Source organism: Zootermopsis nevadensis, unplaced genomic scaffold (assembly GCF_977971745.1).
Source record: "Zootermopsis nevadensis isolate Lab colony 2312 unplaced genomic scaffold, Znev_1.0 Znev_ptg000011l, whole genome shotgun sequence".
NCBI classification, from domain to species: domain Eukaryota; kingdom Metazoa; phylum Arthropoda; class Insecta; order Blattodea; family Termopsidae; genus Zootermopsis; species Zootermopsis nevadensis.
Window position 1 is genome coordinate 1,539,072 of NW_028259143.1, and position 18,578 is coordinate 1,557,649.

Genomic DNA, 18,578 nt, shown 5'->3' on the forward strand with positions numbered 1-18,578 from the left:
ATTAGTAACGTCATCCTTCACAATCAAAATTAAACCGATTTCTACTCCAAAATCTCGAACTTGTGGCCAATGGAAACATTGCCATAATTTACATAATTTATTAAAAGAGTATGAAGTAGTGCGGGGGTGGGGGGAAGAGAGAGAAAGAGTTAAATAGGAATACAAACGGACGTTAATGAAAGAGAGACACAGCAAAGATAGGAAAGAGAAGACCGACGGATAAGGGAGACGTGTGACGGAGGAAGGAGGTCCTCCCGTTAACAAGGCGCTGGTGTGCAGGCGACTCTTACCTAAATTAAAACAGACCACCGCATGTTCCGACCTTCTAATCTCTTTATATAGGAAATTTAAATGTAATTAGAAATTTCGGGGCCCCTTGCAGGACGATAAGAGACGAATATGGAAGCTTCCGAGCCTAGTTCACAGAGGCGCGTCTCAGGACAGGAGACTCAGCGCTGTACACATGTATACACTGCGGCACTCGCTCGTTTAGGTAAGATCTGTGAAGTCGGTGGGTGGGGGGGGGGTCAATTTTAAAACTAACAGGAAATCAGATTGGGGGTGACTGAGAAATGAATGGGAAAGCGACGTATTTCACGGCCCGTCTTATCTCGGCCACACAGCCAGCATCCGTGTATCGCTCACGTACAGAGATGCGGAACACAAGACGTACCAGACGACATGTGAGACGCGCTCCAGTGTACAAGGCACGGCACTGAGACAGAAGCTACTCGCTAGCGGAACTTTAGATTAAATTTTTCATGGTTAGAGTATTCGTTGTGGTCCAGTGGCTGGACGGATGGAGGAGGTCCAGAGGCTTGGCAGTAGGGATGGCAAACGGCACATTTGGGACAAGGTTGGTTGGCGGGGAGTCCCACTTGCATCCTGTACTGCCTAATCTCTCGCTTTTCAAGGCGCTCTCCTATCATCACTTGCCCAAAACAGACTTCAAGAGTGAAAATTTCAATACACAAACAGTGACCGCGTTTATGAATTGATTCTTGGAAACTGTAGGATAATTACCGTGGAAATCGTTGCAAGATTCGACATTAATGTTACTCGTCCTTGGTGCAAAGCTCCAGTGCGGAAATCATCTTTAAGCCACGCTCACTTGGGTACAGAAATATTATACATTCTCTGGATAAAATTAAATCATCAATTAAAACGTGTCGTACATACAACTACCACTTTACTTTAAAGAGTCATCAGGTATTAAAAAATTCACTCTAAGACACTCGAATTAACAAAAGTCTTTCTATAAATTTCTATTTAGAAATCAATGACAATCGAATTAATATCTTTTTATAAATTCCATTTTTTTAATCAATTGGCGATTCTAAACTTAATTGTCCAAATTAATTAAATACGAATATAAATGAGCATAAATATTCTGCATTATATGCATTTTTCATAACATTGAATATTGATTGTCTTATTTAATTTGAAGAGTCACTGGGGGGGGGGGTTCAGCAGAGTCTGTGTGCTTCCCACAGCGACCGTCAACACACACACACACACAAGCGCTCAAATTTAAAAGATCCCCTAATTTTTCATGAATGCCACAAACGACTAATTCCTGATCGACAGTAACCACAAGGACCTGCCTGAAGTTAGTATAATAATCAAGGATGAAGATGGCTGTCTTCTGGGTTGTTGCGTCGTGTAGTCTTGTAGAAGTTTACCGACGTTTCAGAGGTCCTTGCTGCCTCCTCATCGCCCTGACGATGGAGACAACAAGGACCTCTGAAACGTCGGTAAACTTCTACACGACGCAACAACCCAGAAGACAGCAATCTTCAGACTTACCGCCGTGAAAACCTCAAATTACATTACGGGTCCTTACCGCTACCAATATCCGATTCCCTTGAATCCCTTGGCTTGCTCCCTGCTCTCCCTACACCCGCAGGACACAACCTACCTATACGTCACTCCTAACCTGTTGTTTCAGTAATTACTGTGGAGAAAGACACTTCTGAACCATCAGGCAGAGGGAAAATACGAAGTCTGCTAAGTCGCAACTTACAATTCCAGTATTTATCACAATTCTCAATTCAGAGATAAGAAATTCTAAGCGTATACAAGCTGATGTCAAAAGTTGCGTATTAGTCTCTGAGACGTAGAGATAAAACGATATCTGATAAACATAATTCATAATAGCGGTAATCTCGTCAATAATAAGGCGTGATGAGTAATCAGTTTTGGGTTGAACAGATGGCAGCTGAATGCGGCCTAAGTATTCACAGAAGCCGTGGAAAGTCACGTCTAATAATACACGGTCCTCCACACGTCATGTCGATGGGTGTTACACACCGCGCGTGTTCCATTTTAACCCACACCGTGTACAATTATTATCTGTGATTAAAAATGTCAGATTGCCAGACAGTATAGTTGCGTTCACTAATCAACAATAAATTACGATAAAACTTGAGAATATAATCCCTTAGAACAAGTTTGTACTTTGCCACAGACGAACGAATTAAATATTATTCTTAAAAAACATATTTTTATAACCAGATAACTCTTTCGTGCGAGTCATGTAGAGGTGTAAGGGGGAGAAAAACAAAGAAACACTTGGCGAGATTTCAAGTTCACACGTCCTGATGATGGAGGCAGTAAATACCTCCGAAACATCGGTCAATTTCGGACTGCACGACTCTACCCACCTGAAAACAAATGCTTCATAACATCTGTTTGCTGTCCAGATTAAATTTCTTTGTAAGCCAGCGCATTTATTACTTCCTACATTTAAATAAAATACTACCAGCATGTGGAAAGATTATTACCAGACTTCATTAAAATAATTACCTCAAATTTTAATATTACAGAAACATGCAAGGGAACGCAGCGTACAATATTAAATTATATTTCATTGATTTATTTTATACGACTCTCACTAAAAAAGAGACTATTTCCTTAAACAGCGTTAACCAGTTGATCTACGTAACGGTGAGGCGTTGTGTTTTCTTCGCGGTACGGACTGAATTCTTAAATATTTTTACGCAAGCTTCAGATTCAAGGGGTTAATACGGCTGTTGTAATGCATGGGTTTGCTCGTTATGTAAGGATCTTCCGGTTTCCGCAGGAGTCAAAAGAGAGTAGGCAGTTCGACGGCCCTGTGCGTCACAAGGACACAAGGAGGGCCATCTCCGGGGGTGGTTGGGGGAGGGGGGAACTTTGCGGTATGTGGCACGCTACAAAACACGAGGGATGCCGCCGCCAGCGACTGCCTGTTGCCTGCACCCCCCCCCCCTTTTCCAAAACTGTGGGCAGGATAAGTAGTAGCTGACGTCATAACCCACGTCATCAACCAGAGGTTCTTTTCCAAATAATTCACCTTCTCCTTGAACAAAATTGCTCTATCTAGCTTCGTAATGGCGGTCGATAGTAAGACAGAAATCTCGTGATGTGAGAAGTCACAGCTGTTTCATTTCATTAATTACTAGTAACACCAAATACTGCTTATAAGTTGATTCTAAAATCAAAATATGCACATTTTTAAAGGCACTGACAACACTTGTTCATAGGACTGTGCTATAAGAATTCGTTGGGAGACCTAAAATATCTTCTCGTCACCGAATATGATTGGGGCGACCGAATCGAGGGCAGTGCGACGATTGGGGTGTGTGGCACAAATTTGAGAGATTAGAAATACACACAAAATTTCAGTCGGGAAGCCTGATGGAAAAAGTTTACGAAGAAGACCTTGTGATAAATGGAAGTGTCGTTAAAATTAGTCAGATAAATAAGGTGTGAAAATGTGGATTGCTCGCATGCGGCAGGCTGTTGAGAACGCGGTAATATAGCTTCTGGTTTCAAAAGAGGTTGGACATTTCTAGACTCCCTTAGCGTTCTATCACTTTTTCAAGGGCTCTACTACAAAAAAGATTATTACATCTGACGTTAATTTGCCTATAAGAGCTTTGTAATTTGTCTATTAAAACATGATCAATTTTGTTACATGTCACCTCATCATCAGAAGTGTTCTTACACATGTCTCTACTTGACAATGTTTTAATCTTGATAATTAAACGTTCTGAAGTGGCTAAGCTTACTTCTCTGATGCATCGTTTATCTGTATCTTGATAAAGAGAATTATGTGTGGCAAAGTAATATATTTTATTGCCATTAAATTCTACTTTAATTGATAATCTAACACGTGTTAACATCAGGCGGTACTACGGCAAATCTAGTCCATAAATTTTATAAAATTATCAAAGTCTCTAAACATTACGTTATGTTATTTTATCTCCACAACCATGATATTCTAAGAAAGAGACTATGGAATGAGCAATTTAAATATTTCAGATGAACCACGCCATATAAAAAACAATACCTTCGTTCTAATATATAAGAGTAATCTGATAAGAACATTTCAATAAATTGCATAACATTGTAAATGATTGTAATTCGAGTTTTAAATATACCAATCTAATTTATACCTGAGGACGGTTAAATATAACCGAAACATGTCGTAAGAGACTTTCCAATTTGTAAATCGATCATTCGATGCGGAACGTGATATGATATTTTAAATATTTTATATTTTATTATCTTATTAAAATCGTGATTTGACGGAAAATATTAAAATATTAACCTAATTCACAATATGACACAAATATACTACCTTAAATATTTCGGTTTATTTTTCTTTCTGACAGAGATAACAGATTAACAATAGACGTGCAGTTAACGTCATGGACTGGTGTGCTTCTTTGGAAGCTAACGGTCGCTCAGCTAGTTAAGAAAAGTCCAATTTTTAATGGACCCTGAGGGGGTCTATTGACATGTTTGCAGAAACCTAAGACTTTTATCAATAATTAATTACGTTGCGGTTAACTATGAGATTTGCATTTGATTATTATAACCATTCGCGCGATATTCCTGAAAATAAACCAACCTAAATATCAGGTGATGTTCTGTTGCCATGGAAACTGATCCCGTTTCTCCATATTAAGTTTAAATGAGCTCTGCCAAACAAGTACCATAGAAACAAATGACTTGTTATAAGATGTCTGAACTGATGCGGCTTCCTGGTCGTCTGTGGCTTGCCTGGAATCACCGGCTTTGACACAAGGAGGCGGGATGGGGGGGAGGGGGGGTACTTTTGCTATTAAATGCTCCAAAGGACCCGGAACGGGGGTAGAAAGAGAGACGGCTACAGGAAAAATAGGAAGATTAGAAAACAAAGCAAAGAATAAAGAAAACAGGAAGGCGACGTTAGTAATAAAAAGCTTGGGGGGACCAAAGAACGCAGGAGAAGAATAAAAAAAGCAAAAGAGAAAAGTTTTCGATCGGAAAACTTCATGGCTTGGCTATTAAAGAAGATGGCCTGGGGTGAAATGTGGTGGTGGGGGGGAGGGGGGCGGTAGAACCATAGAACAATTTGGTGGGACAATGGGCAGAAGGATGAATTGAATAAAGCGGGACAGGAATATATCCCACGTCCATATCACAAAACTAAAACTGAAGATTACACAAAAGATTACGTTTAAACGTAAACCATAAAAGAAGATAAAGGCGAAGTATTTCAGGAATAAAACATAGAAACCATTACTTTATAGATTTTGAGAATTGTGGTCTTCTGGGTAGTCCTTGCAGGATGCAAACAAAAGTTCAGGAGAAACGCACGCGTCGTCTACATTATCCTCCGATACGATCGCAACCATTTTAAAGTCTACTCGGCGTCAAATCCGAAAAACACGACAGCCCACATTTTTACTGCCTTCACAATCTCAAATCACATACATTATTATTACGTCAATGTTTATAGGATTTGTGTACAGTATTTATTTATTTATTTCTTATCCTGGTGAAGGAACATGAATATACTATGAGCTACTTCATGTATTCGATGTAATTTTTACCATATAGGGATAGCATCTACAAAACAGAGAAAATTCGAAATCAAAAGTTTCTAAATAAAGTCAACTTCCTGAAACAATACGGTAATTTGTTAAGAACTCTATTAAATTAGGCCTACTATTGTAAATAGGTTCATATACAAAACAGTTATTTTCTTTAAAAAAAAAAAACACAATCATTACTGACTTATTATTTAACACTAATTTTACTTCGGCAATATTTCAACTAACTAACCGACTCCCTGGTAGCAAAACCCGCAGGTCCAACACCGACAACACCAAAGCCCTCGCCCGGCCACGATCCTGAGCCAACTCCATCCATTTACCATCCTCACAGCCTACCTCCGTAAGATCCTACTTGACATTATCTTCCCATCTCCTTCTTGGTTTACCCAGTGGTCATTTTCCAGACGGATTTCCCGCCAAAACTCTGCGTGCCCAGCAAATCGGAGCCTCCTATATTTCATTATCCTCACTACGCTAGGTGACCCGTACAATTCACTTGGATCCTCGTAATGCAATATTCAAAAATTCCCCACTTATTTCATCCTTCCGAGGTCCATATATCTTCCTGGGCGCCATATTTTTCTGCATTATTCTTTCAAGGTAAGAGACAAAGTAATATTTCAACATTAACTTAAATTTCATGGACATTTCTGTAGGATTTAGATCTGACAGTCTTGAGACAAAATTAAATTCCTCCAGTGTAGACATTCGATTTCAAATAAAATTTAAATTTCTTCAGTAGTTTAAGAGATGATACACGTGGGTGAGGACACTGAAACGATATCCCTGTAAGCTTTAACTTCATTAACTGTGACCCGATAACACCAAATTTCCTAGCAAGAGAAACGTTGTAAGACTTGTTACTAACTGCATGAACTCAATAAGCCAATGCGTGGTTTAGAAATGAAAAATTACACGTGTGCGGACCAACTACACATTTATACAGAAGTACCTTATGAATAATACACTTAAATATCTTCGATCTTTCATAGACGTGTTTACGTAACTTAAGTCTGATGTTTAGTTAAAATTTCAAAATGCAGACCCTATAAAATAAACCGAGCTACATCGACGCACGTAACACTTATAAATTAGTCAAAAAGTTCTTTAAGCGCAAAATATAAATAGCCTATTTATGGGGGCGGAATTTGAAGTAACCATCCAGGATATTCATATTGCAAATGTCACAGTAACTTTAGAGCAGACAATAAATACATGTTAGTAAGACAATCTACGATTATTATCTAAATTATTTCAATGTTCCATTTGTCAGAGTTTGAAATATAAACTCTATTTTTGTAACTACTGAGCTGGTAAGAAACTTATATATCGATCTTCTTCAAAACTTTCTACAGTCGATAAAAACGCCAAGGATTTAAGACATGGATAGACAAACTTTCCAGTAAGAGGGGCCACAAAATACATCCGAAATTCTTTATTCGTCAAGAGTAAAAATACGTTAATAAATCAAGGTTACATTTAGTAATTCCGGTGACTGGGAATTTGACTCGATTTATCGCAGTTACTTGTTTAGTAGAAAATGTACAGACAGAAGTGATGGGAATTATTATTCCCACTTTATTTGAGCTCGGACTAAATCAAATTTTATCGTCTTCCTCAATAAATACTGATCATGATATTATATATTAACTTATTAGTGTTTGCCTGTCATAGGCTCTTTGCTGTTGGCAAACACTTAACAAAGTAATTTAACTATTATTATTATTATTTAGTATTATTTATTTTATTTAGAATTATTAAATTGAATTATATTACTTAGGTATCGTGTTTAGCCCATTTATTTGTGAAATATGATTATATAAATGAATGTAATTATTATTATTATTATTATTAATATGGTACATTTATATATTTAGTTTCATTTGTTTATTTTACTTTTATTATTATTGAAATAAATTAATTACTTATATTTTATCCTGTACTCTGGTTTAGTGCTTGGCTGTTATTGGTGTTAAATTAAATGAATTGATTAAAATATATAATAAAATTCAGGTCAATACACAAAACTTTATTTGGATGTTAAAATTTAAAATTTAAATGTTAAAATTTTAAATTTTAAATTTGCGCCATTCATCACTATAAAATGATTGACCTGAATTTTATTATATATTTTAATCAAAAACACAAACATGACGCATGTAAACCTTAAATGAATTGAATTAGACTAAGTCTTTTACCAAACTCCATAAGTGATACGGCAACCCTACTTACCACATATTACTTTACGTTTTCTAAGCTAAAAAAACAGAACCATGACAGGTAGAAACAACTGAAGAAAGTTGTTGGCGAAACCAAAAATTGGTTCTGAAGGCTACCAGCACTGAAGAAACGTGAAACAGGTTTTTTGGAGCATACCTCAAAGGGGGCCTTAGCTTCTACAGGGCCCTTCTCGGTATTCTTCGATCATGACCCCAAGGTCATACAAAACTTTTTTCGATATGATACAACACAAATAAAAATTATAAAATATCACTTTGCTGTGTAAATAACTGACAGCTTGCACCAACATCGACAAGCATTATACCTAATACCGGTCTAAAACACTGTATGAAGTCTTAAGAGTTTATCTTAAGTACAACAGCTGACAAGCAGAAAAGAATCGAGTATCTTTTCAAATACTAATACCGTACTCACCAGCATTTTATCTCGGGGATAATTTATGCTAAGCGGAAAGAAAGAACGCCTTGTCAGCGGTTTCTCGCCTTTCTACCTACGACACACAGTAACATGAGAAGACTTCTCAAAAGACTAATCTCATTCGAGTATTTCCCTACAACGATAAAAGCCAGACATGACAACTTATCGATAAAACATGGATTTCGCGTAATCAAATACTTAATGGTATTTACTGGACACCGAATAGCCTTTACGTTTTTCAGGTGAAATACAAAGGAAATATTAATATATGTGTTTTCACAAAAGTTATATAAATGTCTAGTATATTTTTTTTATTTTCATTTTTTTTTACACGGGAGAGTTTATAGGGGCACTGACAACCTTGCGAAGAGCCTAATATATTTTCAATTTTTATACAGGAGAATTTTACGAAAACCTGTCAAAACCATTTTAAATTCTCTCTTAGATCCTACAATTTTAACGATTACTTTAACATCATTCACCAGTTGATCTATGTAATAGTTACACGTTGTGTTTACTTTACGGTACGATCCGAGTTTTCTCGCTAATGACGGCCATCATAATATTAAAATTCCACCACCCATCTTTTTAAGCTCTCACTACTTACGACTCTTAACGTCTTCACTCTCATTCTGCCCCTATCACAAGGACGAGCGTGCATTGCCTGGGAACCTTCTAACAATAAGATGTTCTTCTTCCCTCCAGAAATAAAGTCTCTCTCCCCCTTCCCCGCAACTTTGACTTTGCTTCTGATATTCTACTATAATTCGTAACTCTCTCTCTCTCTCTCTCTCTCTCTCTCTCTCTCTTTATTCTCCAGACCAGCGTCTGTTACGCTGAATGTCCTAGTTTGTCCAACTCGCCTGTTCGTCACATAATCAAAAGTTGGCATTCACGACCTGAAGAAGTACATGCAACAAGACAGCGAAAGCATTTTACATGCCCACTTCATACTTACAATTAGCGCAACGTAGTTCTGTAAACAAGTCTCCAATTTAAGGTTTTTGTTTCGTGTACAGAGAACCGTCATTAAATTTTAATTTGGTAATTACAATTTAATATTTTAATTTCTGTTAATTGGTTCAGAGATGTGATAACTGTTGGAGCTCCGACCAGACTTCAAAGGAATTAATGAAGCAATAAATTAGTCAATATAAGGATGACTATAAGATTGGCAGGACAAATAACCTAAGGGATTACTTATACAAATTCTGTATTGGAACACAATCGTAAACTATGGTGCAAAGGTGTAATGATAAGCGGCCTCTTGTTTGACTGCTTAATCGTTCAATGAATATAAATACATAGGATCAATATTTCACTAATCAGCTTTTATTACAGCGGTAACATTATCTCCTACTTAAGAAAATAAATCATTAAATCTTCCTTATCTTTTCAAACATTTCATCTATTCATTGTAAAAAAAAACATAATCACCATTGTTTACGATAAGCTTCGCTACGACTAATGTAATCTATTGAACTAATCCTGAAATTATTCGCACACAAACCACGAGAACCGATCCATATAAATAGTGGCGAGTGAGTAGAAACTTCAGACAGCGAGAGGAGAGCAACAGTGAACCATCATAAAGGTAAGAAAGGCTTGCTCTCTACTTAATACAGAAGTCTTCAACAGGAAGTTAATTTACAATAAATACGAAATATAATTTCTGGATATTCCTGAATATCCACAATTAAAACAGAATATTAAACAGTAAGGAAAATAAAATGTTCAAATTCAAGGATTGCTGTGAATTTCAAGCATAACCCGGCTAACATATCTGCAAAACGTAGCTTAGAAATCTTTGTCTTGAAAGCATTCTATTCCAGGCTAACAAATTAAGTTTCCGTCACTGTTTTGTTCGGAGCTATGGAAATGTAAAGGTGGTGCAGCTGAATGTTGCCTACCAAAAGGAAATCACGTGTCATATCTTTATGGTCAAATTTACATTCTGCCTATATTTGAACACATATGACGGCTAATTTAGGCTTTATTCGCAAAACGTATTCAGGTGAATCTGTATTAGTACTCAACATCAAATAAGTGCATTCGCCCAAAACTGCAAGGCTTTATGTACAGGTAAACAAAAATGTTAGACTTTTGGAACACGTCTCAGTATTAATATTTACTTAAAAGTTTAAGTTACAATCACATTAGTATATGAAGTGTAACCGACCCAACCCAACATACCAAAAATTTCGAAAACGGAATCAGGATCAAAATGTGTTCTTCGTTATTTCAAAATTATTCCAAAATTTCAAATTATCGGGACAGTGGGTTATTTCAAGCAAACAATTAACATAATAAAAATTAAAACACTTAATACACATTACTTTATAACAAAGAAGTGCCTTCATTTCTAAAGAAATCTAAAGTTGAATTTTTTAAAAATACAACTGAAGATAAGATACGTGAACAGCGGTAATATACGGTGCTCTATCTCATCAGGCAGACCTAACTCAGGTGGCACCAAACCAACCAGACAATGAAAACGCAAGCGATAACAATCGCAGTCCTCGCCCTACTCCTGGGGGCACAGGCTGGACTTATCAAACCACCTCCTGGATCAGCAGCAGAACTTATCAAACCAGAACCCGGCAAAGATGGCGAACTTCTGAAACCTGCTCCAGGGTTAGAAGGTGAACTTCTCAAACCAGCTCCAGGGGCAGGAGGCAGTCTATCGAAACCCGCACCTGGAACAGGTGGTTCTCTGATAAAACCGGCTCCAGGGTCAGAAGGTGAACTTATCAAACCAGCTCCAGGGGCAGGAGGCAGTCTATCGAAACCCGCACCTGGAACAGGTGGTTCTCTGATAAAACCGGCTCCAGGGTCAGAAGGTGAACTTATCAAACCAGCTCCGGGAACCGGCGGTGCACTTACTAAACCAGCTCCGGGGTCAGAAGGTGGACTTATTAAACCAGCTCCAGGACAAGATGAAGAGCTTATCAAACCACTCCCAGGCACTGGCGGAGAACTCATCAAACCACTTCCAGGCACCGGCGGAGAACTCATTAAACCACTTCCAGGCACTGGCGGAGAACTTATCAAACCACTACCAGGCACAGGCGGTGAACTGATTAAGCCACTTCCAGGCACTGGCGGAGAACTCATCAAACCACTTCCAGGCACCGGCGGAGAACTCATTAAACCACTTCCAGGCACTGGCGGAGAACTTATCAAACCACTACCAGGCACAGGCGGTGAACTGATTAAGCCACTTCCAGGCACTGGCGGAGAACTCATCAAACCACTTCCAGGCACCGGCGGAGAACTTATCAAACCACTTCCAGGCACTGGCGGAGAACTTATCAAACCACTACCAGGCACTGGCGGAGAACTCATCAAACCACTTCCAGGCACCGGCGGAGAACTCATTAAACCTCTTCCAGGCACAGGCGGAGAACTTATCAAACCTCTTCCAGGCACAGGCGGTGAACTGATTAAGCCACTTCCAGGAACCGGCGGAGAACTCATCAAACCACTTCCAGGGACTGGCGGAGAACTCATCAAACCACTTCCAGGCACCGGCGGAGAACTTATCAAACCACTCCCAGGCACCGGCGGAGAACTGATTAAGCCACTTCCAGGCACAGGTGGTGAATTGATTAAGCCACTTCCAGGCACTGGTGGAGAACTCATCAAACCACTTCCAGGCACTGGCGGAGAACTTATCAAACCACTCCCAGGCACAGGCGGAGAACTCATCAAGCCACTTCCAGGAACTGGCGGAGAACTCATCAAACCTCTTCCAGGCACTGGTGGAGAGCTCATCAAACCACTTCCAGGCACCGGCGGAGAACTTATCAAACCACTTCCAGGCACAGGCGGTGAACTGATTAAACCACTTCCAGGCACTGGAGGAGAACTCATCAAACCACTTCCAGGCACCGGCGGAGAACTCATCAAACCACTCCCAGGCACAGGCGGAGAACTTATCAAACCTCTTCCAGGCACAGGCGGTGAACTGATTAAGCCACTTCCAGGCACCGGCGGAGAACTTATCAAACCACTCCCAGGCACAGGCGGAGAACTTATCAAACCTCTCCCAGGCACAGGCGGTGAACTGATTAAGCCACTTCCAGGCACCGGCGGAGAACTTATCAAACCACTCCCAGGCACAGGCGGTGAACTGATTAAGCCACTTCCAGGCAATGGCGGAGAACTCATCAAACCGCAACCACTTCCAGAGACAGGCGATGAACTAACGAAACCAAATCCCGGAAGTGGAGGTTCCCTTGTCAAACCAGCCCCTGGGACAGGTGGCGGACTAATAAAACCGGCTCCGGGAGGCGATGGTTCCCTTATCAAACCGGCTCCAGGACAAGATGAAGAACTTATCAAACCACTACCGGGCACAGGCGGAGAACTCATCAAACCACTTCCAGGCACCGGCGGAGAGCTCATCAAACCACTTCCGGGGACTGGCGGAGAACTTATCAAACCACTACCAGGCACAGGCGGAGAACTTATCAAACCACTTCCAGGCACCGGCGGAGAACTCATCAAACCACTTCCAGGCACCGGCGGAGAACTTATCAAACCACTCCCAGGCACAGGCGGTGAACTTATCAAACCACTTCCAGGCACAGGCGGTGAACTGATTAAGCCACTCCCAGGCACCGGCGGAGAACTCATTAAACCACTTCCAGGGACTGGTGGAGAACTCATCAAACCACTCCCAGGCACAGGTGGTGAACTTATCAAACCACTTCCAGGCACAGGCGGTGAACTGATTAAGCCACTCCCAGGCACCGGCGGAGAACTCATCAAACCACTTCCAGGCACCGGCGGAGAACTTATCAAACCACTTCCAGGCACCGGCGGAGAACTCATCAAGCCACTTCCAGGAACTGGCGGGGAACTCATCAAACCTCTTCCAGGCACTGGTGGAGAACTCATCAAACCACTCCCAGGCACAGGCGGTGAACTGATTAAGCCACTCCCAGGCACCGGCGGAGAACTCATTAAACCACTTCCCCTCGATCCACTTCCAGGTGGTGATCTCGTCAAACCTCAACCACTTCCAGAGACAGGTGATGAACTAACGAAACCATCTCCCGGAAATGGAGGCTCACTTGTCAAACCAGCCCCTGGGACAGGCGGCGGACTAATAAAACCGGCCCCAGGAACTGGAGGTTCCCTTATTAAACCGGCTCCCGGAGGTGACGGTTCCCTTATCAAACCAGCTCCGGGAAGTGATGATGACGTTGAACTCACCAGACCGCTTCCACCAACAAACAGTGATCTTACGAAACCGGCTCCGGAGACCAGGATAGTGCTGCCACATCTCGGTGAGTCTTTATAATGTGTGGACTATGATCAGAAGCGGGCCTAACTTAGAATTCCCTGTTTTATGCCGGTAAAATAATCTATCTGAATTCGACTTTGATAGTTAAATAAATGGAAATGCATTCTATTGCTTTGAGCACTCAATAAATAGCCTTCATAAGTCATTTGGCTGCTTCCTTTCAGCCTCACCAATTAAAATTCTGTGGCTAATGTTTTTGCTTTCAGTTTTGAGTCCTGAACTCGAATACGCGCTGCAGAATGCCCAGATCTTCATCTCCTCCAGAATCCTGAAGGTACGAATCAGCCGAAAAATTATATTATTATAATATACATCATAAATGTTACCGTTGTGATGGTTTGCGTCACCACACCTACTAGGAATGATAATTTTGTGGCGGAACGTTTATTGGGTTCCGCACCATTCGTCAAAACGATTACAGAAAACGGCCAACTTTGCGTTTGCGTGGGGTTTTATATTACAGTGTATGGGAAACTGTGGTTCATTCCAGTCTAGAGGTCTGCTTTATTTTATGCCAAATTCTGGTATGATTTTCCATTTGGGTGGTTCAGCTGTGACTGGCCTGTATTCGGAAACTATCCATTTCAATCTTCGCCATTTCTGCCTGAGGTTTTTATGTTTTTTATAGCCATCTCGTTCCGAATACTTACCTACCCACTGTTCATAATCGTCTTCCTAAATAAGTACTAGAGAACTCATGATTTAATTTCTTAATCAATTAAGAACGAAAGTTTTCACTGCTGCAGAATCAGAGTTCAAAAACTGGTGTTTTAAAATTTATGAATGACACTGTGTATTAAACCTGTTGTTACACAATAGTGTAATTATTTTTCATTTACAGGCATCAAAGAACCGCTTGATTCCCACAGAAACAGACCTCGCCCTAGATGACATTTACCTCACAATCGATGACGACATATCAGTGTAAGTTGTGTTTACTTACTTAGTTCGCCTCCCACTTACTGTAATTTATTAAACAGGTGTAAAACTATGAGTTGTTACCCTCGATAAAGCTGTACAATTATTCCCCTTATAATTTACGTACGGTGATACATAAAGATGTATTTCGATTGCGTTGTGTTTCTAATAATTCTTTCTTTCAACTTATGATATTACAGACAGCTTTCCGACCTGAGGCTGGTCAACGTACCACATATCGATGTGACAGCAGTGAAACCTAACCTCGAATTCTTGAACCTGGCTCTAGACGTCGACCTTGGGACACTACAAGTTGGAGGCAAATTCGAAGTTACCAGCAAGAACGTCTTTTCCGATATTCCGGTGTTCAGCTCCGGGGAAATCATGTAATTATTTTCATAAGTACACATTTCAATGCTGCGTTTTTAAGACAATATTATAACACTACAGCCCTTCAAATATATATTCATAAACGTGGCGTTATTAATGACAGTTAAACCCCACAAGATTTTACGTTCATATGAATTACAAATAGCGGTTTTATTCTTGGTAGTTAAATATATTATTTGTCGAAATGATTGAAACGTGTATTTATAACGCAATTTTTAAATGAACCCTGACAAATGCTTCACGTATCTGTAATGCTGAAGATTCTCAAGATAGAAGCCAATGACTTGTTCCGGAGCTCTATAGGGTTATTCCTTCTTGTTCACAGCCTGAGAAACTCAGATGTCAAGGCTATTGGCAAAGTGGGTTTGTCAATTGACGGAGACTACTTCAAGACAATCAACTACGACATCCTGTATGAAGGAACTGGAGCATATCTTTCGGTCAGAAAGTTTTTAATTAACTGCAAAACTACATTATATAACGTCATCATTACAATAATAATAACAATCATTAAATGGTTTTATATTTTTATGAATATCTCTTTTTCTAACTACTAAATACCATAAGCTTATACTGAAGTGTTTCGGCTCGTGACATCAAAACATTTTGAATTTTCAGGTTAGCTACAAGAAGGACGAAAAGCGTGTTGTTAGTGGCTTGGATGTGGGTGATCAAGGTAAGGAGTGACAATATCTAAGATTTAGTTAGCTTAAAAAACAGTTTTCATACAACTCTTTCTTTGATGTCATAGAATTTATTGACAGTTGTTAAAAAAAATAGTAAGTGATGTATCAAAACTACCAAAAAAATTACTATACTATCCAGCGCTTTAATTGTTTATAATTTTATTTAATTCATAGTACCAATCTATAAATATCTATAATTTATGACTGATTCATATTGCAGAAGCGAAAGTTGTAGAACACATCAACAAACATCTACAGAAAGTCCTGAACAGTCTTTTGAAGAATCAAATTGAAAACATTCTCGGTGGAATACCTGTTGATAACTTGATCGGAGAAAGCAAAGCAGCACAGACTTACAGGTAACAAGTGACGACCTCGTCTTACTCGTACATTGATGATGCCGACAAAATATTATCACGATATAAAGAAATTCTTGTCTTGTTTTATAATTGCATGCTTTCAAATCTCCACACTTCAAGTTAACCCGCCGAACTTTTGCGTCAACTCAACTCCTTTCCAAGCAAACGCCACACTTCATGATATTATTTCTCTTATTTTTAGGGGGCACGCAAGGGCCCTTCGAGCTGTCGCAAATGAGTACGTGGACGCAGTCCTTGGCGAGGTGCACAGTTACATAGAGGACAATCAGCTGACAGAACTAGCTATTCCTGACATAGAAGCATCATTCTCAAAGGAGGTAAATTAGTTTCTGAATGTATCCGTTGAAGAATAGATTTACTCACTTAAAATTATGCAGTCATGATACATGAATATATATATATATATATATATATATATTGTCCTTATCAGATCCTATGGATTACGTGGCACGGACGTTTCGGGACAAGCCAGGGTGGAGCCAAAGACTTGGGTTCAGTCACAAGGACAGGAGACATCAGTCTGGATTTCGATAGCACCACCGGAGCTATCACAGTGTTCGGAAACCTTGGGCTCTCCGAGTTGGACGTAAGTTGACATTATTCTCCATGGTTTGAGTAAGTAAAGTTACGCTCTGCGTGAACGTGGTGATATAAATGTGTATAAGGCACGCATTTATATTATGAAGTACAACTTTTTTAAAAAAAATGTTATTAAATAACCGAATTTACAGAACCAAAATGGCGCTCAGAAACACTAAATATGACGAAGTAAAGGAACATAATTCATTTCACAGTCATCGACATAGTTCAAAATATTAAGATTCGTCATAAATCTAAAAAATATACATTAGAAACTGCTTGAAAATAAAGTATTAATGAATTAATGGTGATATTACGATAGCAGCATACATTATAGATGTACCTCGAGAGAAGAAACAGGAAAATAATACTGAAATTTTGTGTGGAAACCCCTTCGAAAACATTTACTTGGAGGACCGATATAAGAACGGGAAGATAACATTAAAACGCATCTTTAAGAAACAGGCAATGATAATATTAAAAAGAACTGACTCAGGATGGATACAAAATGGTATCAATTAATTAATTACAGGTGAAATATAACAAGTACGAAGCACAGTTCATGGGCGTAGGACCGAGTGGTACTGTGGGCGTCCACATCGGACAGAATTCCGTGTTCCTGAAGGTTAGCCTGCTCTTGGCTATCGAACCAGTCATTTCTCTCCAGGATTTCCACATCGAGTACGCCAAGTAAGTGTCCCTCGCTCACGTTTCAGACATGGAAAGCTGGATGATACGATGATACAAGGTTAACGAAATTCATGATATTTCAAAATCTTTTGTCGGCGTTGGCAATGAACCTCCTGGATTCTTTTCTTGCGTGAATAAAATTATGTACACTATTTATGCGCTTCAAACACATGAATATGACTGTTCGCTCTATTTATAAAAAGGGGCTTAATTTCTTTAAGTGATACACCCTTTGAAACAAAAAGTTAATCTAAACAAATTAATATTCACATGTTACCGGTACAAATATTAACCGGTTAATGTCGTTTAAGAAAATAATCACTGTTTATTCTAAGACTCACAGAACCAAATATATGCACTCTTTAAAAAAAAGTTACAGAATGTTAAAAATATATGGTATATATAAGTACCACTATGAGTTAAAGAGTTAAAATCTAGTCTAAAGCTTCAGCCGCCAATGTGTAAGACCAGTTAAAAGATGTATACCAAAGTTACCTAAGAAGAACGAATTAACACACAACGATAGCACGCAGGAGCAAGGTAGTCAACCCACATCTCAATGTGTGTCCATTTTGTCAATAGGGACATCAGCATCGAAGTGACTGGACTCGGTGTCCTTGACTGGCTAGTGTCCAACATCGCCACTTGGGTCGTCAGCTTGTTCAACGACCAAATAGTCGGCTCCGTGGACAGCCACCTGCAAGATTACGTCAGCAGTATCCTGCCAACTGTCGATCCTTACAGATACTTCTCATAGACATGTGAAGAAATATAACACTACGGTCCTGTATTATATAAAGTATTATGTAGTTTAATTCTTAATTGGTTATTAATGTAAATATAACATTCTAATGGGAAATAAATATTAGATTCTGCAATTATATCTGTGTGACATTATTTCAATTAGCAACTCTAACGCAAGCCATGTGCCAGTGAAATGTGTACTGACTAAAATGTACCCAGCCAAAGGTTCCAAAAAAAGCTAAAACCAAAGCACGATATTTCGTCGTGATCTTGAACAACTTCTAACCCCCAAAATCTACTCCCTTACGATCTATCCTAAAGTTATACATCCATCTCTCTTTGACCTGAGGAGTAG

The 18,578-nt window shown here is 39.4% G+C and overlaps 1 protein-coding gene across 1 annotated transcript; it reads left to right on the forward strand.

The window, feature by feature from the left end:
• Positions 1–9,979: 9,979 nt before the first annotated feature.
• Positions 9,980–18,360, forward strand: LOC110827999 (uncharacterized). The gene is made up of 12 exons (XM_087347015.1): positions 9,980–10,119; positions 10,977–13,819; positions 14,043–14,110; positions 14,678–14,760; positions 14,955–15,140; positions 15,470–15,584; positions 15,763–15,820; positions 16,051–16,189; positions 16,392–16,527; positions 16,641–16,796; positions 17,322–17,479; positions 18,062–18,360. The coding sequence occupies exons 2-12, from the start codon at positions 11,014–11,016 to the stop codon at positions 18,234–18,236; spliced, it is 4,080 nt and encodes a 1,359-aa protein (XP_087203141.1). The 5' UTR covers positions 9,980–10,119; positions 10,977–11,013; the 3' UTR covers positions 18,237–18,360.
• Positions 18,361–18,578: the final 218 nt, after the last annotated feature.